Source organism: Electrophorus electricus, chromosome 7 (assembly GCF_013358815.1).
Source record: "Electrophorus electricus isolate fEleEle1 chromosome 7, fEleEle1.pri, whole genome shotgun sequence".
NCBI classification, from domain to species: domain Eukaryota; kingdom Metazoa; phylum Chordata; class Actinopteri; order Gymnotiformes; family Gymnotidae; genus Electrophorus; species Electrophorus electricus.
In genome coordinates this window covers 8,438,469-8,466,350 of record NC_049541.1, presented here as the reverse complement: position 1 = coordinate 8,466,350, position 27,882 = coordinate 8,438,469, and the positions used below count along the sequence as shown (strand labels likewise).

The 27,882-nt window shown below is 39.6% G+C and overlaps 2 protein-coding genes across 4 annotated transcripts in view; both read right to left on the bottom strand.

Moving 5' to 3' along the window:
- kcnq3 (potassium voltage-gated channel, KQT-like subfamily, member 3) overlaps positions 1-5,349 on the bottom strand; it is a 46,648-nt gene extending 41,299 nt beyond the window's left edge. For 2 of the 3 annotated variants that reach the window (XM_035527728.1, XM_035527730.1), the window contains exons 1-2: positions 5,143-5,211; positions 4,356-4,806 (exon numbers count right to left, since the gene is read on the bottom strand). In XM_035527728.1, the coding sequence (XP_035383621.1) occupies positions 4,356-4,660 (305 nt within the window). In that variant the 5' untranslated portion in view covers positions 4,661-4,806; positions 5,143-5,211. Of the gene's footprint in view, positions 1-4,355; positions 4,807-5,142 lie in introns of all 3 variants that reach the window. The other variant, XM_035527729.1, reaches the window with a different exon arrangement.
- A 2,446-nt stretch (positions 5,350-7,795) lies between these two features.
- On the bottom strand, positions 7,796-26,206 carry lrrc6 (leucine rich repeat containing 6). Its single transcript, XM_027030090.2, has 12 exons — positions 26,118-26,206; positions 25,047-25,214; positions 24,828-24,905; positions 24,548-24,720; positions 19,318-19,502; positions 18,670-18,882; positions 17,633-17,710; positions 17,389-17,454; positions 17,190-17,259; positions 16,138-16,233; positions 14,510-14,589; positions 7,796-9,586 (listed from the first exon to the last, which is right to left on the bottom strand). Exons 1-12 carry the CDS (start codon positions 26,125-26,127, stop codon positions 9,388-9,390), a joined length of 1,416 nt encoding a protein of 471 aa, XP_026885891.2. The 5' UTR covers positions 26,128-26,206; the 3' UTR covers positions 7,796-9,387.
- Positions 26,207-27,882: the final 1,676 nt, after the last annotated feature.

The following is a 27,882-nucleotide window of genomic DNA, read 5'->3' as shown; positions in this document are numbered from 1 at the left end:
GCACACTTGTGCTCAGCATTTTTCTGCCACTAGCCTGTGATGCAGCAACAGAAGATAATTAATGCCAAAACAATTCAGATGTTGTGCAGTGGCAATCACCTGTTGCCATCTGAAGTTTCAGATATGTAACAGAGGCTTTAAGTCAACAGTAACAATTAGTTGTCTAAAGCATTCTAGAACCACACTGAGGGTTACATGCAGGATTCTCAGCTAGTAACTGAGAAGCACAAGTCAACTTCGACCTGCCCTCCACTAAAACATCTGTTGATGTAATGTATTAATATTCTGAGGCAATAAGCTATACGTTTATACAATTACACACCCAAACTCCCTCACACACACATTCACATGAATACATGTAATTGTACCTACCAATGTGCACCAATATAGACATATATAGATGGACAGACATGCATTTGCATGCACACACACACACACACACACAGCCAGACAATGATAAAGGCACGTGCATTAGAGATGCTTAGAGCCAGCCATAATAAAGGCCAGCACTGCTGAAGCGCTGAGGACTCTACCTCTCTGTTCAGTCTCTGCAGTGCTGCAAGTGAACCTGGCTGACAGTGATAATGCCTTCGGCTAAACTCCCAAGGCTCTGGTTTATTAATGAGGAGAGTGTGGACAGGGGTGTGCATGAAGCAGAGCTGGGGCTGATTCAGGCAGCTCTGACTGAATTTGTTACACAAATGCCGCAATTAGTTTTCTGATTAACTCTATCTTTGTTAACCTGATTCGCTCTCTCACGTTGTGATGACCTAATGGAGTTTTATGTAATTTTATGTCTGTGTGGGTTTCCTCCATGGTCTCCAGTAACCTGGAGTTAGGGGGAATTGGTTACCCTAAAATTGTCCTAGTGTGAATGACTGTATACTCAGTGATGGATGGCTAACTGTCTTGGGTGTTAATTTTCCTGTGATTGGTGCTATGGTTTCTGGTGTGCTGTGTGTGATTGTGAGTGTAACTAATAATAAAGGTAAGCAGTGAATGAAATAACAAATATAATTAAAAAACATACAAAATAGATGGAATGAGAATTTTCAGATGGCCCCTAAGCTCTCCAATAAAACTGTTTGTTCATTCCCATCCACAGCTTCTCCCATGGTCATGCTCAGAATTTTCCAACTACTTGTCCAAAGCATAATTTTTATTTATCACTAATGGTTTGTAATATTTTCTTTCCTACTATTATATGTTGCTCAATATACAGCTATAATTTGCTAACTTGACTATAATTTACTAATTGCACAAAGATCATCATCTCATACAATTCAATATGTCTACATTTGATGTAAATTACATAACTGCGCAGGTATGGCTCAACCCTGATGATTGGTTATTCAAGCAGCATTCTATCAACCCTATTTCCCGGCCAATCAAGTTAGATAGGAGTGGTCCAACTATTCTCTGTTCTATTCCAGATTAAATTTATTCTGAGCCCCAGTGTGACTGAACTCTTGATTATATTTTGTGGGGCTGTTCTTGCTCACTTCAGACCGTGCATTTCACTTCAGACCACGCAATTTGCTTCAGACCGTGCAATTAAACAAGACAAGCTTTTGCACTGCATCGACACTACAACAGAACCAACCATTTCTACTGTTATGGAATCTCCACCCTAACAGATCTCTAGTCCTGACTTGTTTCTTTGCGTTCTAATGCTGGCCTAGCACTGCTCACTCATTACCACCTCTCCCTGTTCTCATTTTGTGAACACAAACACACACACACACACCCTCCCACGATTCCATCAGTATGGGGTGAAGTCTTGGCATTTTAAGATAGCACAAATTAGCTATAACACTATCTGGCTAGTTAGCTCCTGGCTTTGCCCACAACTTAGTCCTCCTGAGGCAGCTGTTGGAAAGCTCGTGATGAGGCCCTGTCCCAGAGTTGTTTTGCAGCAACTTAGCCCCACCCCCTCTCATTGTTCTACCATTCCTACCCATGGCCCAGTCTCCACAAGTTTCCTCTGCCCCCTTTCTTTTCTTCACCTTTGGGAGCTGTCCACTTTCAGAGCTCTGCCTCAGGAGACTCTCTTCCTGCTCTGACTCTGCCCCAGTGTCATTCTCATTATTGCCTGCCCCTGTTTTCACTGCATCAAGTCCTTAACACACGAGTGCACGCTCTCTAGTTTGCACCCAGTGTGGGGCCAACTCTTGCCAGTTTATGCTAGCATTACCAAGCTTCCTTCCTAGTTTGAATGCTTTTCTGCATTTTGATTATTTTCCATATGTGTTGATTCTACATTGGTATATGTTGACAAATGTTTTAATTCCGTGTACACATGAGATATTAAACTCCTGACTTCTAATCAAAGTTAAGGTTCTGGGTTTTATAATCACAGGTAGGTGAGTAAATAGTTAAAGTAACTTATTGGATACTTTGTCATCTTACCTGACTACTAGGTACAGGAAAGAAGATCCATAACACTTGGACTTTGATGGCAGTGATTGGTATACCTATGTTGTACTTAAGTTAACTACAGTTCATTGCAAAATTCAAGATCAGATTTGAATTCAAGGTATGGAGTTGAAAACCTCTGCTATAGGCCTCCAAAAATGTTGTTAGAGCCAGATGATAGTCTCTGTTGGCTGAAGTTATTATTTACAGTGCAAATTATCCCAGTAATACAATAATGTGTTCTCCCACCCTCTGACTGCTCTCTAAAGTACTCTAGCACATGGTATCTCCACTCAGTAGTAATGAACATCCAATATACACCCAATTCCCAATTCTATATTAGCATTCCAGCAACAGCAGTAATGCTGTTAGAATACCCAATACCTCATAGTCACTCTTCAAGCAAGCACAAAAAGACAAAAAGAGAGAGAAACAGGAAGAGAGAAAGAGAAAGAGAGTGAGCTCAGCATTTCATTATAAATAATTCACATTAATAAGGAGAGAACTAATCTTAGCTAAAACTGGTTAAAAGCCTCATTGCCTCATTGGAGACCACACAGTGATAAATAAACACACACATGAACACACACCACACACACACTGGTTAAAAGCCTCCTGGAAATCCTAGAGACCACACACATGCATACTGATTAAAAGCCGTGGGTATCCTAAGTAGCAAATTCTGAACCAGATCCTCAAGCTTTGAAAAATGTATATAGCAAATGGGGTGTGAGCAGAAAAGGGCATGTGTGTGTGTGCATGTTTGTGAACATGTAGGTAAACATGTGCATATATGTCTAAATAAGGAGCACAGTGAAAGAAGAGAGAATATAGTATAGGATCAGATGCAAGTGTGAAAGCCTGTGCATCTGTGTAAGAGAGAGATGCAGTACTTAAATGTCGTGCTTTTGGCTCAAAGGAAAGTTACCCATCTGTTCTCTGATCCTCCATAATGAAGCTCTTCCAATTAACCAACACAAACATGCGCCTATGCCCCCCAGTGAGAGAGAGAGAATGTGAGTGTTTACTAAAATGAGGGGTCAGTTATATAATTGTTTTTCTATGCTGTTGACACTTTATATCAGATTATCTCCCACTAATTTAGACCCATGGGCATCTCTGCACATTTTATACCTAATTCACATAATGTCTTATACCCCAGTATAGAACAACAGATATGTCAATTAGGTATTACATGTAGGTGTCTTATTTCAGCACAATGGACAGCGCTACTGAAAACCTTTATTTCAGCACTACAGCCAGCTTCATGGAAATCTGCATCATTACAATAGCACCTCTGGCTGCTCTTTTACTCTTTTACATTCAGTCTTTTGTTGGGAATATAAAATGACATTGAGACAGCAGGCTATAATGCTCAGGTTAGATGTGTTTCCCATTTTGGCTTTAAACATTTCTCCCCTCATATTGTGGTAATTGAATCACTTTCCTCTGTTAGTGTAGTCCTTTTCAAACTGCTGCTTTTGTGAAACCATCAGCTGATTTACATAACATGTAGAAATAACTCCCACCTTAGTGCCAGAGATCTACCTTTCTGCAGAAATTAGCTCCAACCTACCCAGATACATTCTGGTCCTGCTCCTGAACATCTACCATCATTTGGTTTAGCTCCAACAACAAACACACCCAGTTCCAAAATTTAGATGAGCCTGAATACATTTGATCAAGGTCTAAGTCAGTAGCCCAACATGGACTGTTATTTAACCAATGAAAGAGAAACTGCTGTAAGGCAGTCTGAACATTTCAGGTTATTAATAAACATAAATGAGCTCGAAGTCAAGCTCATCTAGTGGAAACATATAAAGAATGGAGACCAAGTATGAGTGTGCAAGTATGATAAAGCACTACACCCAGGAAAGAAACTCACCGTCTATGTTCGTGTGTGTGTGTGTGTGTGTGTGTGGCAATTTGGGAGCGCTTACACAAATCCATGATAGAGCAGCGCCCATCCTCGCGGTCTCTCGAGCGCATCGTAAATAAGATTCTGGATCCGCCGCTTCCGGATATTATTCCTCTTCACGGGGCGCGTGTAGCCCAGAGGCGTCTTAGCCAGCAGTCCGATGTTTTGCGAGCCCCGTTTAAAGTCCGATTGTTTTCCCGAACCCACGAGCAGCAGCGCGCCATCCCGTTCGTGCCCGGCGCACGTCTCCAGCTCCCCGGCCAGTGCGCTTTTCCTTTCGCGCAAGTCCTCAGCGCCGTTAGCGGCATTTCTGGATCTGATCCCCATGTTCACTGCTCTCGAGCATCAGCGCCGCGCGTATAGAAGTATGAAATGAGGCGCATGCCATGATCCGGGCAGGACAGCGCAAGCCCTTTATTGGTGGTGGGTCATTTAAGGATCTTGATCAAGCAAGGAGGAACAAGACGTATCGGCTGTGGACAGAAAACATCCGTCAAGCGTACATACACAAATACGACACGAATCAATATTACTGCTAGCAATGTGAGAGGATTCTGCTGAAACTGGTTTTAAATCTGTCTGTTCGCATCCAGACAGCGAGCCGCCCCCGAGACATAAACGTAACAAAGAAAAAACGGGAACTCTCTCACACCGCCGAGCAACAATTGCGCTGTCTCGACCCGAACACGGAGACAAACAATCCCAGTCTACAGAGTCTATCAGTGTGAAAGAAAACATGTGATCGAAACATAAGCGTGTTCCCTACGACTCATTACCAGCACACAGACGCACCCACACTACAACCGTACCGAGTACAAAACACGACCGCTCCCGCGGAAACATGATTGCATCTTACACTCCTGTTACCTGCGGCTTGTGTTGAAATAGACTGCTTGACGCGCGATGGGGCGGTAATAGGAGGGGGTATCTCGCGCAAAGGAGCGCCCCCAGAGAGAGCGCTTCAGACAGAGGCTCGAGACACGGAACCGACACGTGACAACCTGCTGCCACAGGATCGCAACATAGTCCTATCTGCGCGTGGCTACATTACTATAACCACCAGTACTCGTTTTCTCAGGTTCCTCGGGAAATTTCTGAGTCGCTTGCAGAAGGTGTAAAGGGTAGGCTACCGTTTCTGTGTCACGGAGGTGTGGTTTACTTAAACCACAGCACGAGCTAAAGAATAGCCGAGCATGTATTTAAACAACGAACATCATCAATCAAATACAAATCTGAAACACTCGTCCTCAGCAGTCAGAGTCGATTTACAAAATGCGCTTCTTGCATTCTTCCACTCATTCTCTTCTTTCAATCCCTTAAGGACCCCCTAACTCACTCTCATATCATCCGCATCATCCCATTAGTGCCAGTGAAAGGCTGGTGTGGCTCGTGCCATGACGTCTGGGTCCGCTGTGTAATTAGATGATCGCCCACAACTGTTGCCTAGCATGCTCTGTCATGCTGTCGGTTATTTGGAGAAAGGCCCCTTGAGGGGGTTAGTGGGGTGCGCTTAGTTTTACCTGGAACAAGACGGTCATAAGTCTTCAACAAACGATCATAATTCTTCAGAGCAGATATCAGCAATAATTATATTCGATATTCTGAATTTAGACAGCAAAAATCCCTTTCATAACTAACAACAGTAGTTTAATGTTTCGCTTCCAGTTTAAACTACTGTTTATTATAATTATAGTGCATGGTTGTTTAATTCTCCCTACTTTCTCTTTCCCCCTTTCCTTTCCAGTCAGTCTTTGTACATATCCTTGCCTACACCTGTATGTGTGTACTTTTCTGTGTATTTGTAGTGATCTGCAGGAGACTGCAGAAAGTATGCAGGCCAGCTGCCCTTCTTCCTCCACAGACTGATTGTCTGCAGGAGGGGGTGTGGGTGTTTGTTGGAAGGTAAAGTAGAATATTTCATCAATATTTGATGTGATTTACACACTGTTCCAGTTTTCACATATCAAGGCAGATCGGCATATTCTAGAGCATACACACTAAATAAACTCCTACCAGCATACACATTTACCCTCTTACTGTGACACAACAAGCAGCTTTAATGCACTGGCACTTTATAAAACATAATACATGTATGCTTTTATATGTCTCTGTGTGAGAACGAGAGAATGCACTCCCGTGAATATATCTCACTGCTCTTGAAGGTGGATGTGGTTTTAAAACAAGGGTAACAGAGGTCACCACCAGTCTACACACACACACACACACACACACACACACACACTGCAGTTTTTCTTCACACATAGTCAATAGGTCTTTGCAGTGGAGGATCTCTATATATGTATATATTTACAGTGCTACAGATTGTTTATGTGTCTAAAACTCTCACTCAAAGCAAAAATGGAAGGATTCCCCAATCTCCACTCATGCACTCAATTTGTTGCAATCATGATCTTCTCTCCCATTGTATACATGGTTCCCTTTATTACCACTATATACATGTATATGGAACTGAGTTAAATATATCTATTTGCACACTAGGGTTAGTATGTGGTGGTGTGTGTGTGCGTGCGTGCGTGTGTGTGTGTGTGTGTGTGTGACCGTGTGTGCATGTGTGTGCTGGCAGGGCAGCTACTGTTAATCTAGGTCGTTGGCACAATATATTGCAGGGCTCCCAGAGATAACATGCAGTGTTCTAAAGTGCGAGACACACACACATCCACACAAATACACTGTTCAGGATGTGATAGCGCACTGAACAGTCCCTGTTCACTGTAAGAGTGTCAGGGGAAAAACATGGGCTGGGAGAAAGAACAAGTGAAAAAGAGAGAGAGAGATGCTTTGTCAGAATGACTGAGTGTTGATAATTCAGTCTGCCTGCATGTTCAGTGACATTGCTGTTTTATAGATCTTTCTATTATTTCACAAAACCACAAAAGTATTGAAATCCACTTCTGCATCTATCAGTGTGAACAGGTACCTAAAGACAATTCACTTCTCCATCTATCTATATTAAATGCATAGCATCTTAATCCAGTTTTGCTTTTATAGACCCTACTAGAGTTCATTCGACTTCTGTATAAATCAGTGTGGATATAAAGGAGGTCAATCCAATTTTGCATAACTACTGATATTAGGTAGTTATATATATATATATATATATATATATATATATATATATATATATATATATATATTTAGTTATAGTTATAGTTATAGATAGATAGATAGATAGATAGATAGATAGATAGATAGATAGATAGATAGATAGATAGATAGATAGATAGATAGATAGATAGATAGATAGATAAACAGATAGAGGAAACAAAAGAAATTTAACAAACTTCTACAAGTGTAAACATATACTAATGAGATACAAAGTGTGATTTTCCACATTTATCACATTTATCAGTGTGATAAAAGTCTACTAGATTCCAAGTTTGCAGAGCCTGGGGCTCTTCTGTCTTGCATGTACCAGTGCAAACAAACCACAAACCATTATGATTAAAACAGATCTATTTATAAAATGCATTAATATGAATACAAATAAAAGATAAGTAACTTTAAGTAAGCAATTCTATCAACATCAGTATTCAGGACGGCTACATAAATAGCAAGCAAACTAAAGAGGGGATGCAGTTTGATGTGCCTTGAGGTTGCCCAGGCATGGTGAACTACATCCTCCCTTGAGTTTGCTTCCCAGAACAGAAAACTTCAGAGGTTAAATACATGGTGAAGCCAATACATTTGCACAGAAACACAACACAAGCATCCAGGAAATTACAAAAATCAAAATGTATTAGTTCTGATAAAGTAAACCCCATGCACCAAAAGGCAAAAAGATGGAAACTTTGACAGTAGGCTCCTTTATGGACATAGTTTATTTATTTGGGATTTCTAGACAGCCATATGTGCTGTTTCTCTCAGAAGCAAGTTAATGACATTATTTTTAAAGAGTGACCATATGGTCTCATGCCTTTTTCTCATTCAGTAAAAAAAAAGAAAAAGAAATGACAAAGGTTTACACACATTTGACAGAGGGGCAATTACTTCAGAGATGGGGGGTGGGGGGTGGACAAGAAGATGCTGAGAGAAATGGTTTGAACGTAAATCTAACTGTGACAGCCAAATTTGAAATCTCACACGAATTTTCTAACTCCCTTACTGTCTGTCATATCATCTTTCATATAGAGGAAACCTCAAACAAAGCCTCAAACCCATTAATATTAGAACAATCATTTGCAGTTATTGGACAGTATACATTGGTGTGTATTTGTATTTCCATAAATTAAGAGTATATGATGAGTATTTTACATAAGTGACAGAAAGGAAAAAGCTATATGTGAGAGTTTGGTTGTAACATAAGACCTATATGAATCAGAGTAGGGTAATGTGTGTGTGTGTATGTGTGTGTAATACCAGCCCTCTATGAATCAGATGGTATGTGTGTTTAAAGAATATGGATGAGATGATGAGACTTTCCATCATCTGAGTCAGGAGGAACAAGAATTACTCACACATTATCTGCTACACACACACACACACACACACAAAGAACTGAGGAAATAATCAACAAGCTTATTAATAAAAACATAACCCATCCAGATCTAGTAATTTTGACAACATCTCTGTTTTGAACAGGAATGGACATGTTCCTAAAAGCAGTGAATTATCAGTGTTTTACCATACCAAAAATAGAGAAATAAACTGCTACCTTACTGAAGAAGTAACGTACATTTGTGACCAATAACACTAACATGCCTGTAGACCCTGAAGTTTTACTTACAGTGCTCAGCAGTGTTCGTGTTTTTTTGTTTAGTTTTTTTTTACATAGGTCAGTGCCATTACTGGACTGGGAGTGATCCACCATCCAGAAATATCCAGCTCTCAGTGGACCACATCAACGAAGGCCAAGAGAGTGGCTAACCCTGATGAAGTTCTATTGGATGGCTAACCCAAAACTGCAAACGGCAACATTCAGTCTACACTCTACAATTGCACGCCTACCATGTTTTTCTAAGAAAGTGACTGGTAGGTGTGTATGCATTTCACAGTTGTACTTAGGTACTCTGATCCTTTTCCTTTCTTGGTCTTGGTTAGATGAGTGGGGGTACTTCTGGGTCATCCACAAACTGCTTGGAAACGGGCCTCTCTTGGGCCCCACAAGGCTGTATTTGCTGGCAGAGCTGCAGGGGTCCATGGGTAGTGTTGTTTTCTTTAGAAACAATGTTGGTCAAGTCAACTGCAGAACCTTTGCTGGGGTCGACTTCTAATCTCTCACAACCAGAAATCATCCTGCCGCCAACAAGAGACATAGTGGTTGGGAGAGAGAGAGAGAGAGAGAGAGAGAGAGAGAGAGAGAATGAAAAGGTGGGGAGCTGAAGTGACATGAAAAATTACTACTACATCGTGACTTTCACCCTTGGATGTAAAAGAAAGAAATAAAGGCGATGACCCAAAAGTGCTTTTATTTCTGAGTATTTTTAGGCATATGTGTTGTATTTTTTTCAATGGCATTTAAGGTGGTGGTGCTGGAACTGCCCTTTTGTCTTTCTATTTTTTTTCTGTTTGTCTTTGTTTTGTCTCTGTCGCTCTCTTTAATGGTGTCTCTGTTGAAGGGCTAGTGTCTGTCTGGCAGTTGGCGTTTCAAATAAATCAACAGACATTAAATTGGATCTCCTGCTGGGCCCCTGCCTGGCCAATTGCTGATAACCCCCACTGACATTCTACATCCTGAGCCTATCCTGCTATGACACACACACACACACACACACACACACACACACACACACACACACACACACACACACACTTGCTTGATCTGGGACGGCTGGAACTTCCCTTATCCTCTGTCAGATCAGACAGAAAACAACACAGATGTGCATGTGCACATGTGCATTTGTGATATCACCCACTGGGTCAGTGGGAATATTCAAATATCATCAGTCAAGGCAGTAGATGCATGTGGAATGGAAATGTCCTTAAAGTTTTATTCATGCTCTATTAGCATTTTTATTGCATGCATACTGTGTGTAAAGATTACAGCACTCGCTCTCTGAGCTGATTAAGTCTGCTGAAGGACATGCATGTTTGTTTTTATACAGGATCATACATATGTCACTTTTGTGAATACACTTTTTAAATATATGTAAATCTTCTAAGCAAAACCATAATCCTAAAACAGCAAAAATAATTTAAAAGTTTATTTAAAAAGCTTAAACTTTTATGTTTTTTCTCTAGGCTTACACACACACACACACACACACACACACACACACACACACACACACACAGCGAGAGAGAGAGAGAGAGAGAGAGAGAGAGAGAGAGAGAGAGAGAGCTTTTACAAAATATTTCATACAAAAAAGGAACAAAAATGACAAAATATGCTTATTGTCCAGTATTCCTGCAGAGTAAGCCTATGTAATCTAACACTGGGCACTCCTGTCATAAAAAAACAGTAAGATGTGAAAAATTTAAATTGCTCAAATTTTTGACACTAACAAACTGCTTCAAGTCATGTGAGCAGTAATTAGTTCAAGAGGCACAAATAAATTAAGTTAGACCAACTCTAAGCTAGTTTTTTTTAATTTAGTCAATTTAATAGAGTAAATGTTTTATGGTGTAACTACAAATTGCATGTTTCTCTCTCACTCTCTCTCTCTGTCACTCTCTTGCGTACACACACACACACACACACACACAAACACACACACACACACACACACAAACACACACACACACACACACACACATACACACACTCCATATGGAGTGAAGGTGAATGGTCTAGACCTCCCACAGTGAAGCACTAAGCAGAAAGGATGAGAGTGAGAAAGAGAGAGAAATGGGAGAAATCATGTGACAGAAAGAGGGCTAAAGAATAAATAGAGGGCACAGCAAAAGGAGAAACACACTAAGGAATTGTGCAATAGGAAATGAAAGAGGGTGTGTTATATAAAGCAAGGATCGGATGTGTAGCCATTATTCAGCAGCACTCTTCATGATGGTTGTATGGTGTGGGGGTGTTAGATGAAGCCGTACATATACCACACAATTGCAACAATAAATTCTGAACCACTGACGTTAAACTGCATTTATCACTGAGCTCCAGCTCAATCATCAATTCTGGGATGAAAAAAGGGTTTGTGTACAGAAATCCTAAAAAAAACATACATGTATGCATTCAGAGCTCCTAAGAGGTACTTCTCATAGTCATCTATGATATACACTCATGCTAATCATTGAAAAATCAGCAGTACACTACAAAAAGGTGTTATGACTGTATTCATTATGTGTATAGATTTTACCTTAAAGTTCGCTTTGGCATGTTTAAGAATTATGACTCCATAAACTGTTTTGATTAAAGGAATGTTCTACGCTAATTATAACTCTCTGCAACCGCTGTTGCAAACTATCTATAACTATAGACAAAAATTTTGATGACAACTGTTACACTTAAACAGTTATAACAAAAGTATTAGGATGAGAGTGAAAATCTTGAATGAAACTGCAAAGCAAAATACTAAAAGTTTCAGTTATTCTTAATATGTTGGTTATGAATAAATAAAAATTCTTCCACTGAAAAAAATAGTCCCATCTCTTCTACAATGAATTATGCAAATTTACAGATTAATTTACAAATACAAAATCTATGTAATAGATAAATCAAAATCTATTAAAAATGTACAAAACATAATCTATGTATCTGTTCATCTGTATCTGTTTCATTAGTGTAAAGAAATCTGAGGTTGAATATAAAATTAAACACAATCTATAGTCATTTAATCATGCTGTGATTAGCTTGTTTGACAGTGCTATTTATCTTTTTACTTTTTTACTTTTGCTGTTACAACAGCAGTCAATAATTTAATCAGCTAAGGTCTGATGTAATATGATTTGGCCATATTTAGTGACAAATGAACCTTCAATTAAAATGAATTTACATAATTTAACAGTTTCTGGTGATGATACTGACTGTCATTATCCAGGAGAACATCGTCAGTCGCAACACCTAACAGTGCTGCATCACCTATCATGGCAAATCATCTGTCTTCACTTGACCGTCTCCTATTATGGTCATGTGACACCTTGCTTTGACAGTTTTTTAGATGATCTTTTTATTTCTGTGATGGTGTGGGTATGATAGGCGCAGTGCACAGCCAAGCCTTTGTTGTAGTTACAGTCCCAACCTCTAGGGGCATTAAGGTCTTATAGGAGCTTCATATATAGGGTGTAAGGATAGAAGAGACAGGAAGTGCCTGGTAGGAATAAACCCACAGGTTGGTTGTGACCCTGTTATCTGTTGAGTCCTCATCCTTACCAAGGAACATGATTGTGTAAGTATGTTAATATGTTTCTTTATGTGCAGAGGATGTTTTGTATAACCTTTGCAAAAACAGTACCAAAGCTAAACTATGCTAAGAGTTTGTCAAAACTTTGTTCAACCATGAAACTGCTAGCCTCGATAGCATTCTAATGTGATTGTTTGCTCTGTGTGTCTATACAGAAGGGATTATGGGTTTAAAGTTCATGTGCAGCTCTCCCTTTTTGACTGATGAGTCTTATTCAGATAAAAACTGGATTGCTGTGGTGAAGCCTTTGTCTATGGAACACATTACCTATGGACTACACCCTAGCAAGCCTATATAGCCAGTATCTGGGGCTCCTGTGGGTCCCATGAGGACCAAACTGGTCCCCTTTATACTACTACCTGGGTGGTCTGGTTGACCTAGGGAGGTGCCCAGGAGTTTATTTAACTAGCACTCTCTTTCTCTCTCTCCTGTTCCAGGTATGAGTACCGGGTACACAGCAAGTACACCTGATGCACTTAAAGAGAGTCACTCCTCCTGCGCCCTGCTCACCACTGTTTGCTCTTTCTCTGCCCTGCTCTCTAGAGGGTGCACTTCCTCTGGGTGTAGCCCCCGCTGCATCCTGTTGTCTTCGTCAGGGTGCAGCCTCTGCTACGCCCTGTCTCCAGGAGGGTGCTGCACCAGGGACACTTTGTTCATGGGAGGTCTCGCCTGTGCTATGCCCTGAGCTCAGGACGGTACCTCCTCCAGTGCCTTTGCCGTGTTGCCTGGCTCCCAGAAAAGCCTCAACTTAGGTGCCACCTTCGCCATCGCACCTAACTCCCAGGAAGGCCCCGCCTCCGCTGGTGCACCTGCTCCCGGAACTCTACTGATGCTCCAGCTCCCAGGATGGCACCCCATCATTAATCCCTGCAGCAAGATATCCTACCAGTGCCACCTCTCAGTCTGCCTCTGGACACATGCTCCTGGGAAACAGCTGGGCTGCCTGCTCCTATCCTAGTCCTGGTCACACAGGTTGTCCCTTTCTCTGTCAACATTATCCTTGCTATCCTTGTATCTGCCTTTACGTCACTTCCTGTCCCCTGTCCAGTCAGTAAACCCGTTCCCATCCCAGTCACTGTCCAGTCTATCTCCGGGTCTCCTGTCCAGTCCCCTGCCTGTCCTGCAACGGAGCCTGTGTCCTGTCCTGGCCTGTATAGTCTGCTGTAACTTCCTCCCTCCCTTTCCCCACAGTGTGGGGGCTCTCCTCCTCTGGTTCATAGCCCACCTGACCCTGACCATGTGCATTTGTGTGTGTTTTTGTTTTGTTAGTGTGTCTCCATGTGCTCTTTGTTTATTTCCCGTTTTCCACATGTTGCCATGCACCCTTTTTAGCAATATTCCCCACCTTTTTTGTAATTTTGTTTCCTGTTTGTACACCTTTTTACTTTCGTTTTGATTAAACACCTTTTTTGTTTCTGGCTCAACTCACACTTGCATCTTGCCTCGCATCGTCACACCTACATAAGGCCCATTATTTTTTAATAAAGCTCTTGAGGTCTGTGTTCTGACCTACATATAATTTTTATCCTTTCCATAAAAGTGTTTTAATCTTGCAATAATGGCTCATGAGTCTTGGGAATGCATCCAATAACTCATGTACCAAGGCCAGTGGCAAGCCAACTGTAGTTGTGGTTTCTATTAATTCATAGTGGTGTCTTTTTGAGCTTGCTTACTGGAGACTGTAAATATTCTGTTAGGTGACGTAAAAAATCTACATAGTTGCAAGCAGGTCATTGGCATAGCATTTAGGAACAAAGGTGTAACAAAAACCTGAAAAGAAGTTGCATCATATAAGATCATACTAACAGTCATCTCCTGTTTGAACGTTTGCATTCATAAAGTGGAATAAATAAATTATGATTACCTGGTCTTTTCCTCTTCGAATGCATTATTGCTTGTAACAGTGGATTTAACCGCTTTTTGTACTTTAATCTCTCCACGTACCTAAAGAAACACAAACACAAATGAGCAAAAATACACCTGATCACATCACGTTTCTTTCCACAGATCTGACCGTCTACTGTTTATTCATGAGCAGCTGCTAAACACAAATATGAAAATTATATGGTACAGCATCAGCATATTGTAACAGGCAGGTAATATCTGTTAAAAGGGAATTCCATAATAATTCTAATTTTGTACAATGTCATAAGTAGAATCATACAAATAAACATAGCTCATGAATTCACTGCTGCAAGCTGGTATGCATAATCTTTTAAAGATTGTAATGATTTCAGTACAGTATTAAAAAATGGGGGAAAAAAATGAATATTTAAAATAGAATTGTAAAGAGGGAATGTAAATTTAAAATGTTTTCTTGTTTTTTTCCTAAGGACTCTTATGTGCTTTATAATCTCTGAAGCATTTCAGATTCTTGTATTGCTGTTACAGGGAGAAGGTAAGGCCCAAGGATGCAGTAACAAGCTAAAGAAAGAAAACAAAAGCAACGGACATAAACGGAGCACATCTGAAAGAAAACAGAAACACAAAAATCCAGCACAACTGAGCTGGAGACCAATGCAACATGCACTGAGAAAACCTGCACAGAGAAAACAAACCTAAACAAAGAACTGACAACCAAGGTAGGAGAACAAGTGGGTTATATGCACAGGTAAACAGTAAGACAAAGGTGAATTCACAAGCCGAGACAAGAGTGGAGAGAACAACCAAACCAAAAAACCACAAAATGGTTGGTGCTCTGTAAACAGAATGAATACAAAAGCAAACAGAAACACATGGAAACTGCAACAACAAAGGGGGAAATTGGGACAAGGGTTTATAACCAAATTGCATTTTTACAAAATCACATTTTTTCAACAAAGATATGCTACTTTTTTTAACTGTTTTGAAATTTTAAAAAATGTATTTTTCAGAACATATCTGTAGAACTACAAGAAATGTATACCCCCCAAAATTTTAAATCAAATTAAATCTGAAAATGATTGCATTGTTACATTAGTATTTCACTTGAAGAATCTGATACCTGATAGCTTTATTGTAAAAAGCACAGTCTACACTCAGTGTTATTTTAAAATACTACTGTACCTATAAATAGTAGATTTAGGCATTTTACAATATCTAATTGCACATTTGAATAAAAAGATTAGAAGTATAAAGAAATTTTGTTTACAGTAAATAATTAAGGTGTAGTCAGCCCTAGGTTTGCAGTACAGGATTGAGGTATATTCTGGTGTAGATTACAAGTACCTAGATTATATTATATATACTTATAAATTATAGTGCTCTTGGGTAGTTTTACAATACCTGGCAAAAGTGGATTCCGGGGTAGTTGTGAATCTCATTAAGGTGGATTATACCTTTGATTTACAGCAGCACTCAGTTAATGTGTAATCTGATGTAACTGCACAGGTGTATGTGGTTAGCATGTTTTCATGTGTAATTATTGTTTTTAATTTATATTTAAATACTTATGGTTTATTCAGGTGTAGCTTTTAGTACAAGATTAAGGTGTGTTCAAGCACATTTTACTACCTTTGGCATGGTGAGAAGCAGGTGGCCAGTGGTTTGAGACCGCTGTGCTGTGCTACTGTCAGGCTTTACCTCATCAGGCAAAACCAACTGGAATACCTGCAAACACATCCACACAAAAGCACACAAACAAAATTATTACTGTCAGTGGAAAAAGAATACCTCTCCAACATTATTATGATTAAAACAAAATTATTAATGATTAAAAAGAAATATTTGAGCCTTATAATCATATAAACACATAAACTAAAGATAAATTATACTATGTATCTGATTAAGCACTATTTAAGCGCAAGAGTAAGCTTTTTTTTTTTCAAATATCAGACCAGTGATTAGACCAGTTCTCTGTTCCTAAACATAACAACATGCCAAAAATAAAAACTACATTAGAATATGAATCTTATTTGTTTTGATGATTTTCAGATTAATTTCATCCACAAGTGACAGATGTGTGGCTAATAACTGCAAAAGCCTAGCGGTTTTTTTACAGTCTTGAAAACGGCTCCCTTGAGAATTGTTCAGGTGTGTGTGTATCTGTTGCATTTTTTAGACCTTGAAATCTGAACTGCTACCATTAAAGTGATCTATGCAGACACTCAAATACACATGCACACACACAATTGTTCTATTAATTGGAACTCAAACTCTGGTCACTTGAGAAGTGACCTACAGCACAATCAGCCCACTTGATCAGAGTTTATCATATACAATTCAAAACCATAAATACTCACACGCACACACACACACACACACACACACAGTTGGCTGTTACACTGGTGAGGATCTGATCTGGTTATTAGCCAGAGAAAAAAAGCTGAAAGGGTGAAGAATGTCTTAAATTACAGCTTTAAAAAATCAGCTTTACAGTGCAAACCGCCAACAGAAATCCCCCGTTAAGCTAACCAGAGGAGGTGAAGAAATGAGAGAGAAGGAGAGACAGAGAAGGAATAAAAAATTACATATAGAGATGGACAGAATGTTCAAGATTGTGAAGTGGGGAAAGGGTGCACGAGGAAGTGAATGTGTATGTGTTTGTGTAGAGAGGGATATGGCACCTTTCCTTTGACAGTCACTCTTACATATGTAGGCTGAATATCAAGATCTAGCAGAGAGGTGTCCAAATGCCTACAGCCACATCACAAAGAACATCACACATTGCTATGCAAGTAGATACAATCATCTGATATTTTTTGCAATAATATAGTATTGTGTGTGTGTGTGTGTGTGTGTGTGTGTGTGTGTGTGTGTGCGTACCTGTACACGTGTAGATCAAGAAGCACACTGTTGTTGTCTTCATCTTCACTAAGAGTAAAGCCCAGCCTGCAGGGGTGGTAATATGGTGTACAGTAACCTTGTGTTATGAGTAACCTTGTGTTTCTGTACAGGTATGTATGTATGTATGTATGTGTGTGTGTGTGTGTGTGTGTGGTGTGTGTGTGTGTGTGTGTGTGTGTGTGTGTGTGTGTGTGTGTGTGTGTGTGTGTAAGTGTATACATACTTTGCTTCATTAACATTCAGAACTCTTCCCTCTGGAGTGATCAGAGCTCTGCGAGGTTTACCTTTGTTTTTTGGCTCCCTACATAAACCAACAGGAGAGGAAAGAGTGAAAGTATATATGTGGGTGAAGCTATCTACAGCAGTATTTTCTCACCCAGTCCTTGGGGATTCCCAAATTCTCCAAGAGACAGGCTTCCAGCGCTTACGCTTTTACAAATCTCTCTACTTTCTTTTGCACACACACACACACACACACACACACACACACACACACACACAAATAAAACTGAACTGTAATCTGAATTCTTGTTGGGTTGGTTATGTGAGTCATTTACTCTTTCAGTCAGAGCAGTTATTCACAAGGGTAACTTCCCCTCCCCACTGCAGAATGTGAGGTCATCTTGACCCTGCAGGGGTTGTTGATAATTAACCATTCCATTTAACTTGCATCCTCATTAGCTTTGTTAGAATCCCTTCCAATGAAGAGAGAGCGAGCACACCAAGATTAACAACATGAGTGTCAAACAGCAACACCTACACAAAATCTGATCCCTACAGAAGAAAGCCCAAACAGCTCACACACCTGTGTCCACGCAGTTATCACGAAGCAGTGTAGCTGTTCAAGTTTCACACTCCCACACTGTCTCACTTTATATGTTTTTCTTCTTCTGTCTCTATAGAGGAGTGTGCCTCTCTTGTTCTCTTTACCAGTGTACTATATTTCATTCTGCTCATCTATGATGTTGAGAGGCCAAGACTAATACCCTGAATTAGAATCAGGTAGATGTTACAGATCACTACATGGATGCAGTTAACAGGAATCCTGAATGCAGTACAATATGAATGTTTAAGTTTTATATCCTTGTCTTTCGTTCTGTAGAGGCTGGCTGCAACACCTCACCTTCTTAATTTTATAAATGACTGAGCCACTGTCTCTGCAGAAAAATGTATTCCCTTATCTCATTCTCTGTAGATGGGTGTACCCATCCATCTCTATTTCTCTCTCCCTTTCTTTTTCTCTCTATCAGATAAATGTACCTCATTTCTTCTTTCTGACTCCTCTTTTCCTCAAGATGACGATGTGCTTCCAATCTTGACTCAGGAGTGAAGGTGCATGGCTTTTCCCAGAAATCCCTATCCTCAAGTGTGTCCATCAAGTGTGAGTTTAAGTCTGTGTTTAGGTTCGGGTTTGGGTGAGACTCTGGATTTGGGTCTTGCTTCCAGGTCTCTGTGTCTTCTTCAGAGATTGAACTAAAACGAAAATATACTGTATGTGCATTTAATTCACAAAGACACACACAAATGGCTAAACACTTCCAGATTTTCTTAAATCCAGATGGTTCCTTCTGCCTCCCACTCACTCATTCAGCCCTTTCACACCTACAACCCAGAATTCTACTGCATTAACATTTTTATGACACGGTCAGTTGTTCAGTTTGTTTTATCCACTCAGCCTCTGAAATAGTTTGTAATGAAGCCTGTATGTGAAGTATCTGACATTTTTTTTTGTTAAAGTTTACTGATCAAAAAGGTGATCATCCAGCTGAGCATCTGCCTGAGATACTACAGCTCTGCACCCAAGTAAATGCAGCAAGGTTGTGATCCACCTGTATGTATGTTTGTACACATGCAACTCTGAGACACCCACCACCTGTTCATGCATGTTGTGTTGTGCATTGTACTCACGAGATGCTGCAAGCATGATCTAGATCCTGTGGTCTGTTGAGTGTGGTCTCTTTAAGTCCTTTTTTCTGCTTCTCTCTCTCTTCTACATACTCTGCCTCCTGTTCTAAGATCTGCCTCCTCAGGCCATCTATGTCTTGTAGTGCCCTTATCCGCTCTGATCGTCCTATTGCTGTGCCATCCAACCACTAAGAAGCATGAAAGTCTGACTTTAATTGTTGTGATAGTGTTCTTGAATCACAACAATACTGCATTATATTCCATGCCTGACACCTAGAATTGGTCTTAGCCAGAACCAGGGTTCTCATTTATCAAATTGTGTGTAGGACATAGGATGAAACAATTGGCTTTTTTGACTTGTGCATTCACACAGATGTCTGCAGTAGACATTGATAAATCCTAGACATTCTAAATTGTTATGCTTGTGCACATTTACATAAATGCACCCCCCCCCCCCCCCAAATCGCCATATATGGTCAACAACTTTCCTTTAAAAGGTCCAGTAAACTGATGGGGTTACTGCTTGTTACAGAAAACAAAGAATGTGTAGAAAAGGAATTTTACCAACAATACAGGTACTTGATCTTTTGGTGATGTAATATCTTTTCATGGTTTCTCCTATTACTGCTATGCTGAGGATCACTATTTATAACCCACACCCCTATCTTCATATGTACCTACTGTGTGCAATAATTTTAATGTTCTCTCTGTGAGCACCTTATCAACATTTTCCAGTGCCAAGCTGCAATATCGTTTACACTGTGCAATAATCACTGGAACAATGTCAATAGTTTCTATATACAATGTGCAGTATATGTATATACTTGTACTATATATATATATATATATATATATATATATATATATATATATATATATATATATATATATATATATATATTTAATATATTTCTTGTGTATTTATACTGTGTCTTGTCTCATGCACTTACCTTTATGTATAGTGTATATTTGCACATCGTAGTTTGGAGAAACGCAATCTCGTTCAGCTGTGCACTACTTGTTGTATAGTCTGAATGACAAAACTGACTTTGAATTTGACACTCAACTAATCTTTTCCTTCCAACACTCAGGTTTCTAGTCATATCTTTGCATGGCTGACTGACATTTCTTGAAACTCAACCCCAACAAGACTGAGCTTCTGTACATCCCAGGAACTCCCGATCCTCACTGCTTACTTTGGGAACTCCCTAGTTACTCTGTTTGAAACTGTTATATAGCCTTGGTGTAAGTTTGAATGACCAGCTATCGTTCCCAACTCAGGTTTCACTCCTGACCTGGTCATGCAGATTTCTCCTTTGTAACTTACCAAGGATTCAACCCCATCTCTCCTTTCAACTCCCTACTTTCTGTTCTTCCTCTAGCAGCACAGCTGGTCTTTAATCTTCTGAAGTTCATCCACTGCTGTGTTTCTTGGCTTCCAATAGCTGCTCACATCAGATTTAAAACCCTGATGTTTGCCTACAAAGCCAAGATTAGACCTGTGCCTCCCTACATGATAGCAATGGACAAAGCTTGATCCATGCCTTGAGCACTTCAAACTTTATGTAAAGCCCAGCTTGAAATACCATCCTTCAAATCTCATGGAAAACAAGCATTAAGACTTTTGTCTGTCCTGGCTCCCAATGGTGAACAAACTTGGCAGTCCAAGCACCTTGCAGAAGATGGTGTCTCACTGTGCTGTGACTACATTCAAGAAACTCAAATTTTCATCACAATTTCATCACAAAATGTTACTCAGTGATATCCTGTCACAAATGTGAATTCCTCAAAACTGGGTGATTTCATGACTATATGCATGCAATCTATTGCTACAAATACATTTGGAAAACGTGCAATGGCAAGGGAATTCTGGATGATCCATGCAGTCCTTAAAAACCTGTTCTGTGTGCAAGCAAGGTAGTGTCAGCCATTTATGGAATTATGGTTTTATGGATTTATGGCCTTCAAATTGAACATACCCAAAGCAGCAAGTTAAATTCCAAACCAAATCTAAGCCCTCTGGGGTGGGTTTCCCAAATTATTTGCAAAGATTTACAAAGATTTTTTTAATTATGAGCATTTCCCAAATACCTTCGCAACTAAATATTAAACTCATAGTACTTAAACCCTTTTGGAAATTTTCATAACCTGGCTTGCATGCAGTTCTACCTCAAAAAGGATAGAGGCTGCTAATTGTTCTTTAAAAAACATAACTTACTGACCCGTTGAATCTATGTATGACAACAGTACATTTATATACATATGGCCCTTCAAAAATGCACTGATCAATATAGCCACCCTTCTTTTCAATAATCGCCATGTGCCTTCCATCCACTGAATTTGTTCATGATCAATTTTAGCTGAGACAGGTGGCTCAGCCTCATAAATATTGCTTAAAGAGGTGAACTGTCTTCCCTCGCTGTAAATCTCATGCTTGAGAATGCCCAGAAGATCTCAGTAGAACCAGGTCAAGTCATCATTCTGTCATCTTTGATGCCTTTGCTGGCTAGCCAAGCAGTGGTGTATCTTGATGTGTGTGATAGAGCATTTTGGTCATGCATGAAGCATGTGGCCTTCTTGATGATGCTAACTTCTTTACATACCACTGCTTGACTCCCATACACACTCCCAGCCTCTTGAGCCTTAACTACATCTGCCCTAAAGGCTTTTATGTGTTAAACTTGCATATCGTATGCAACCACCAATGCTTTTTACTGAGGCCAAGCGGCCTGGGAATACTCATGACTTCTTCATCTGGGCTAATTAGTTGGAGTGTGTTGGATGGCAAAGGGTGGTGCATTTGCTGGTGGATATATACTGAGTGAAAGCAGTTATCCACTCCGAAGCTATCTGTTCACTCCAATCTCAAATCCCCAGACAGAGGCTGAGGAGAAAAACAACATGGCACACTGGAGGACACACAGTGTTGTTGAGAGAGCTTTGTGCGTTTGCGGTACTTCGGTGTTTACCAAAACACTGCTGTGTTATTATTATTATAAGCACAATGCTACACAGCATTGCAGAGTATGCTGGCATATGCCTTCTTTATAAGGAAAATTGGGAAGATGAGGAGGAAGATGCGAAGAGAGAGGAAACATTCCTGTTGAATTACCAGGAGAGATGAGAGAAGGATTTTACCAGGCTTGATTGGAAATATGAAAACAAATGATAAGGAATGTTTCTGCCTACATTTTTTTTTTATCTTTTCAATAAGTGACGTGTTTGTTCAAAATTCTGTTTGTGCCCAGCACTTGTATAATAAATAAAATACAAAGACCTTAGAAAAAGAAAATAATATATTGTCCATGAATCATTTTTATATCCTATAGTCATGGCCAAAACTTTTGAGACTAACACAAATTTTAGTTTTCACAAAGTTCACTGCCTTGGTTTTTGTCAGATGTTTATATGGTATAGTCAATTACAATTATAAGCAATTAGAAGCATTATAAGCATTTCATTTATTTTTAACTTTTTATTGACAGATACATACAGTTTAAGCAAGGACTTAATATTTACAGTGTTGACCCTTCTTTTTAAAGACTTCTGCAATACACCTTGGCATGCTGGATATCAGCTTCTGGGCAAAATCTTGACTGATGACAACCCATTCTTACCCATGGTGCTCAGTCATGCTAGAAAAAGCCTTGTTCATCACTAAATTGCTCCTGGATCATTGGGAGAAGCTGCTCTTGGAGGATGTTTTGATGCCCTTCACAAGGCAAAAGTGTTAACCGAGTGGCCTGGTGAACAAAACATTGAAATTTTGGGTCTATGGCCAGGAAACTCCCCAGATCTCAATCCCATTGAGAACCTGTGGTCAATCCTCAAAATGAGGAAGGACAAACAAAAACACAGAAACTGTGATCAACTCCAAACACTGATTAGGCAAGAATGGCTTGCCATTAGTCATGATTTTGCCCAGAAGTTGATGTCCAGCATGCTAAGGCGAATTACAGAAGTCTTAAAAAAGAAGGGTCAACATTTTGTAACTATTACGTGTTTGCTTAAACTGGATACATTTGTCAATAAAAAGTTTTAAAAATGTATGAAATACTTATAATTGTACTTCACTATACAATCTAAACATCTGACAAAAGGATCTAAAAAAAACTGAGGCAGTAAACTTTGTGAAAACCAAAATTTGTGTCAGTCTCAAAACCTTTGGCCACAAGTGTAGTGTTGTATGTAGTACTGAAAGAACATGTTAAAGTTAATGACACTGTCACAAAATGTGCATCATTTTATAGATCCTTTAGACAGAAATCAGTAAAGACTAATAACATTTAGTACTGTTACTTGGCTAAGCATCTCCCCTTGTTCATTATAATTGGCACGGAAATAAGATGAAACTGTATCCTGTTCAGGTGGAGCTCTTTGACTGGGCTCTGCCAAGGCAGGCCCAGGAGGTGACCCACTGCTGCATTGTGAAGTGTGTACAGGAGATAGAGGTTCTGGTGGGTTGAAGGGAACTCATCTAAACATACACCTACCCCACCACAGATCCCTTCAGTTGCTGTTGGCCCTAATACCATGAGTGTGCTTTCCTCTTCTGGAGTAAGATCTTGTGTAGACAGTTAGCCCTCTCCTTCCATGCCAGATCTTTTAAAGAGACTACAGGCATGTATGTTCTTGGCAATATCCTCCCATTTATTTATTTATTTTTTTCTCTTGTTGGACTCCCTCGAGATTTAAAAATTGAGCTTTTAAAAAGTATTTCTTTGGGGTTTTTTTTTCTTCCAACATTCTTCTTTTGAAATATTGCTTGCACTGTAGTTTGCCATGCTCCTGAACTGATGCTGGAAAGGTTAACTGTGTGCCTAGTCTTGATATGCAATATATAGGAATTGCAAACTAAATGTTTTTTAAAAATATTATTCATTTAAATACTTCTTCATTTTTAGTTTTAGAATAGTTATTTTAATAGCAATAATTTTAAAGTATAATATCTACTGAGTAGGCTGAACTACTTAAAACGTTCGGAATTTTGGAGATAAAGAAGGTTTTTGGGAAACACTCAAAACTGACATTCTTAAATTTATGCTGTTCTTAAAGTTGTTCATAAATTAAGATTAATCATTATTCACAAACCCACCCATGATCCACCTAAATGTTTCCTACAGAAGTGTTAGGTTTGAGTTGGAACTTACCTCTGCAGGAAGGTTAATATTAAACATTCCTTCTGCACAACTGTGCATGCTTGCCTGTGCAGTAATGTGTCCTTGTAGACTACCTGTAGCTGAGGTAGGCAAGCCAGCACATACTGCCTGTAGCCCTGAAACTCAGCGCAGGGGTTCCCCACCAGGTAGAGTTCATGCAGGTGCACATTCTGGCTAAGAGTTTCCACACTGCTCAGTCGTCCCACAAAATTCACTGTTAAATCCAGCTTCTGAAGACTTTCACAGCCTACACATGCAAACATGTCCACAGAGCTGAATCTAAGGGATCCAGAATGCATCAGTTCTGGTTTGTGGTAAAATTCAAGTCACATAAAGAAAAGTGGATGATTTTACCTTCCAAATTTTCAATCACTTCAATGTTATTCAAGGCAAGATTCAAATACTCCAACTTCTTTAGTCGCCCAACATTTTCTGTAGACAGAAACAACAACAACAATCATAATAATAAAGTCTATGTAATATGCTTGTTGCTTTCTCCTTGGTCACTAATATGCCTTCAGGAATGGTAATGACAGCAACATCCCTAACTGATGAGCAAGCCTGCCTCCTTACCTATCTTTGGAATGAGGTTATTTTGTAAATAAAGGATTTTCAGGTCTCTGCACCACTTGTTGATGTGCTCAATCCGCTCGATGTCCTGCTGATGCAGAGACACCTCCTCCAGAGAGAAGATCTCACAGTTGTTATGCTCAGCACGACGGCGGATAAGGTCCTCGCTGACTGGAAAATAATGTCAGCTGTTCACAGTAAATGTAAGAAACTGACAGAAGATACCTAAATCTATTAATTCAGTCATATTTATACTGGGTTGGACTGTGTGATGAAAATATTGACCAATAAAGCTGGAAGGTACAATAAAATGTAAACATTTATCAACATTTTATTTATCTATCTACTACTGACAACTTTACAGTGCTACAACATGGTACAACCTAAGATATCATTTTTAAAAAATCACATTTTTAAAAGTTCAGTTTTTATAGTGTCTTTCACAAACCCAATAATGCATTACTTTTAAAAAGAACAAAAAAAAATGGTTAGAATAATGAGGAAAGTGATAAGCTGGAAGAAAGAAATTTGTCACCGATAGTTGTGAGTCAGATATGTGCAACGGCAAGAAGACCAGAGCTAAAGGATCTAATGTGTGAGAGGAACAGTATAAATGGATGAACTCAGAGAGACATGTAGGAGCAAAAAGATGAAGAGGTTTTAAAGTTAGAAAGGATTTAACTATACTTAATACGGAGAGAATAAGTATAAGTAGAGAATAAGCAGCCAGTGCAGCTGCTGAAGGACACGTTTGAGGTGCGCAGTGCGTTTGATTTATGTAAAGACTTTAGCTGCCGAGTTTTGGATGCGACCTACAAAATGTACTTTAGATAGCCAGCTAGCTAGCCAACTAGCTAGCTATCTTTTAGCAAATTAGTTAGGTTAGCTAAGTAGCTAACGCTAGCTGGTTACACTGATGTTATCATAAAAAAACAGCCAAAGGGTAGGTAAAACTGCATGCATACAGTGTTTTAATGCAACCGGAATATAGGTTACAGATTTAAAGTGGCAAACTGTTAGATCAAACAATTTTAGCTGTCTTATTTTGTTGTAACTATGAAAGTACACACTTACCGCGGACCATTCTTGACTTGTTGAGGCGTTGCTATGGCAACGGGGAAAATGGAACAGATACTCACGTCTGGTCCTCAAACCTTTGATTTGAATACCTCTGCTCTAGAAATGTGGCAGTAGACATGCGCATTAACAGCTTCATCCAAATTGTTCTCATTAATCAACCCCCCTCCATGTTTAAGCTTGCTTTACATCGAAATCTATAGCCAGTTAACCCAATTCATACCAGTTACAGTTAACCCAGTGGTTCCTAATCCTTGTGTTCTTCACGTTTTGCTCAGTTAGCTAGCGGTTAGCTAACAAACGTCTTCGTGAACTGAGTAAAGTGTTAAAGAAAATTAAAAAATATGAGTACATATTATGTTTGATTAGCCTACCTTTTATCTGTTCATAAACTGAATTAGGAAAGCAGTTTATTAAACCTACAAATACTCAAGAAACCTGCTGGTCTTTGGAAATTGAAAGCCAAACAACGTCGCTTATATTTTTCTTACGTTATTACTTTAAGCTCAGAAGAGGTTACCTGTTCAAGTTACAGTTTCCCAAAATCATCTTAGTTTTAAGATCATCTTCAATGAGAAAGAGCTAGTTATGTGTCATAAGTCGGCCCTGAATAGTATGACAATAGTAATAGCGCCATGTGGCCATACGAGGGCAGCACATTAACGTCACATTCTACTCAACGAGAGAGAGAGAGAGAGAGAGAGAGAGAGAGAGAGAGAGAGAGAGAGAGAGAGAGAGAGAGAGAGAGAGAGCGAGAGAGAGCGAGAGAGAGAGAGAGTATCTCTGCAAGTGTCCACTCTCCTAAAACTATAGGTCACTGAACACTAAAGGTCATCACAGTAATCAATCTTAATTTTCTAATTTTAGAGCCTGCTTTAGTCTCAGCCCAGAATTTTTAATGTTCACAAAATGTTAAAATGAATCTGTACATTTCACTTTAAAAAATCTCCAGGCATGTATTAAATGCAGAAAGCAAAAAAATCTACACACTAACACACAAAAGTGGTTTTGTTTTGTTTTTATCCATTGTGAAAAACTGCTGTCATGGAAGTGGTGTCATATTGTAGTATGGCATGGGCCTGTCTTCGCAACATTCAAAAGATCTGATGGACTGCAGGGCTTGGTTTCCAGTAATTTACATCAGACCCCAAAAGAGCCTATCACTCCAACAATACCTTTCTTTTACATTACATATACTCCCAAGATCAGAAACAGCAAATTGCACAATTGACGTTCGTTCTGTCAGCTGCAGAAGAAATATCACAATACAGACCACCATCTATGCCCTTTCCCCTCTCTCTGTGACCCCACCCCTAGCCCTCTGGAGGCAATAGGGAAGGTGCTTCCACGTGTGATTTGGCTGTGTACAGTGCATTCACCGCAGTCTGGAAAAGTATCACAGGAATGCATTCCTGTGATGGAGGCTGTGAATAACAGCAAGGTTGCATTTGCGTGCCTATGTCCATATATCAGCTTTCTCTCCTGCCCCTTCTATCCTTTTTCAACCACGTCTCCCTTTCTTGCTCTCCTTTTCTCCTATTATAGGCATGTCTGGGCGGATCTCCGGGTTTTAAGCATTGTCCTGCTCACACCCATAAGAGGACAAAAGATTAAAAAAAGCTAGATGAGAATAGGGACATGCAGATTCCTTCTCATGTTATTATCTTTGCGGGGTATTTCTACTGAGTTATTGTGCAGTACTGTAGGTACTGTGGCACACATACACACAAGTGGAAGGCGTCCAGCAACATGGACACCTGGG

Coding starts and splice junctions, on each gene's coding strand:
- lrrc6 (XM_027030090.2), bottom strand. Junction 24,721..24,827: donor AGTGATTGAAAATTTGGAAG/GTAAAATCATCC, acceptor TTGCATGTGTAG/GCTGTGAAAGTCTTCAGAAG. Junction 16,234..17,189: donor GAGTGACTGTCAAAGGAAAG/GTGCCATATCCC, acceptor ATGTGTTTGCAG/GTATTCCAGTTGGTTTTGCC.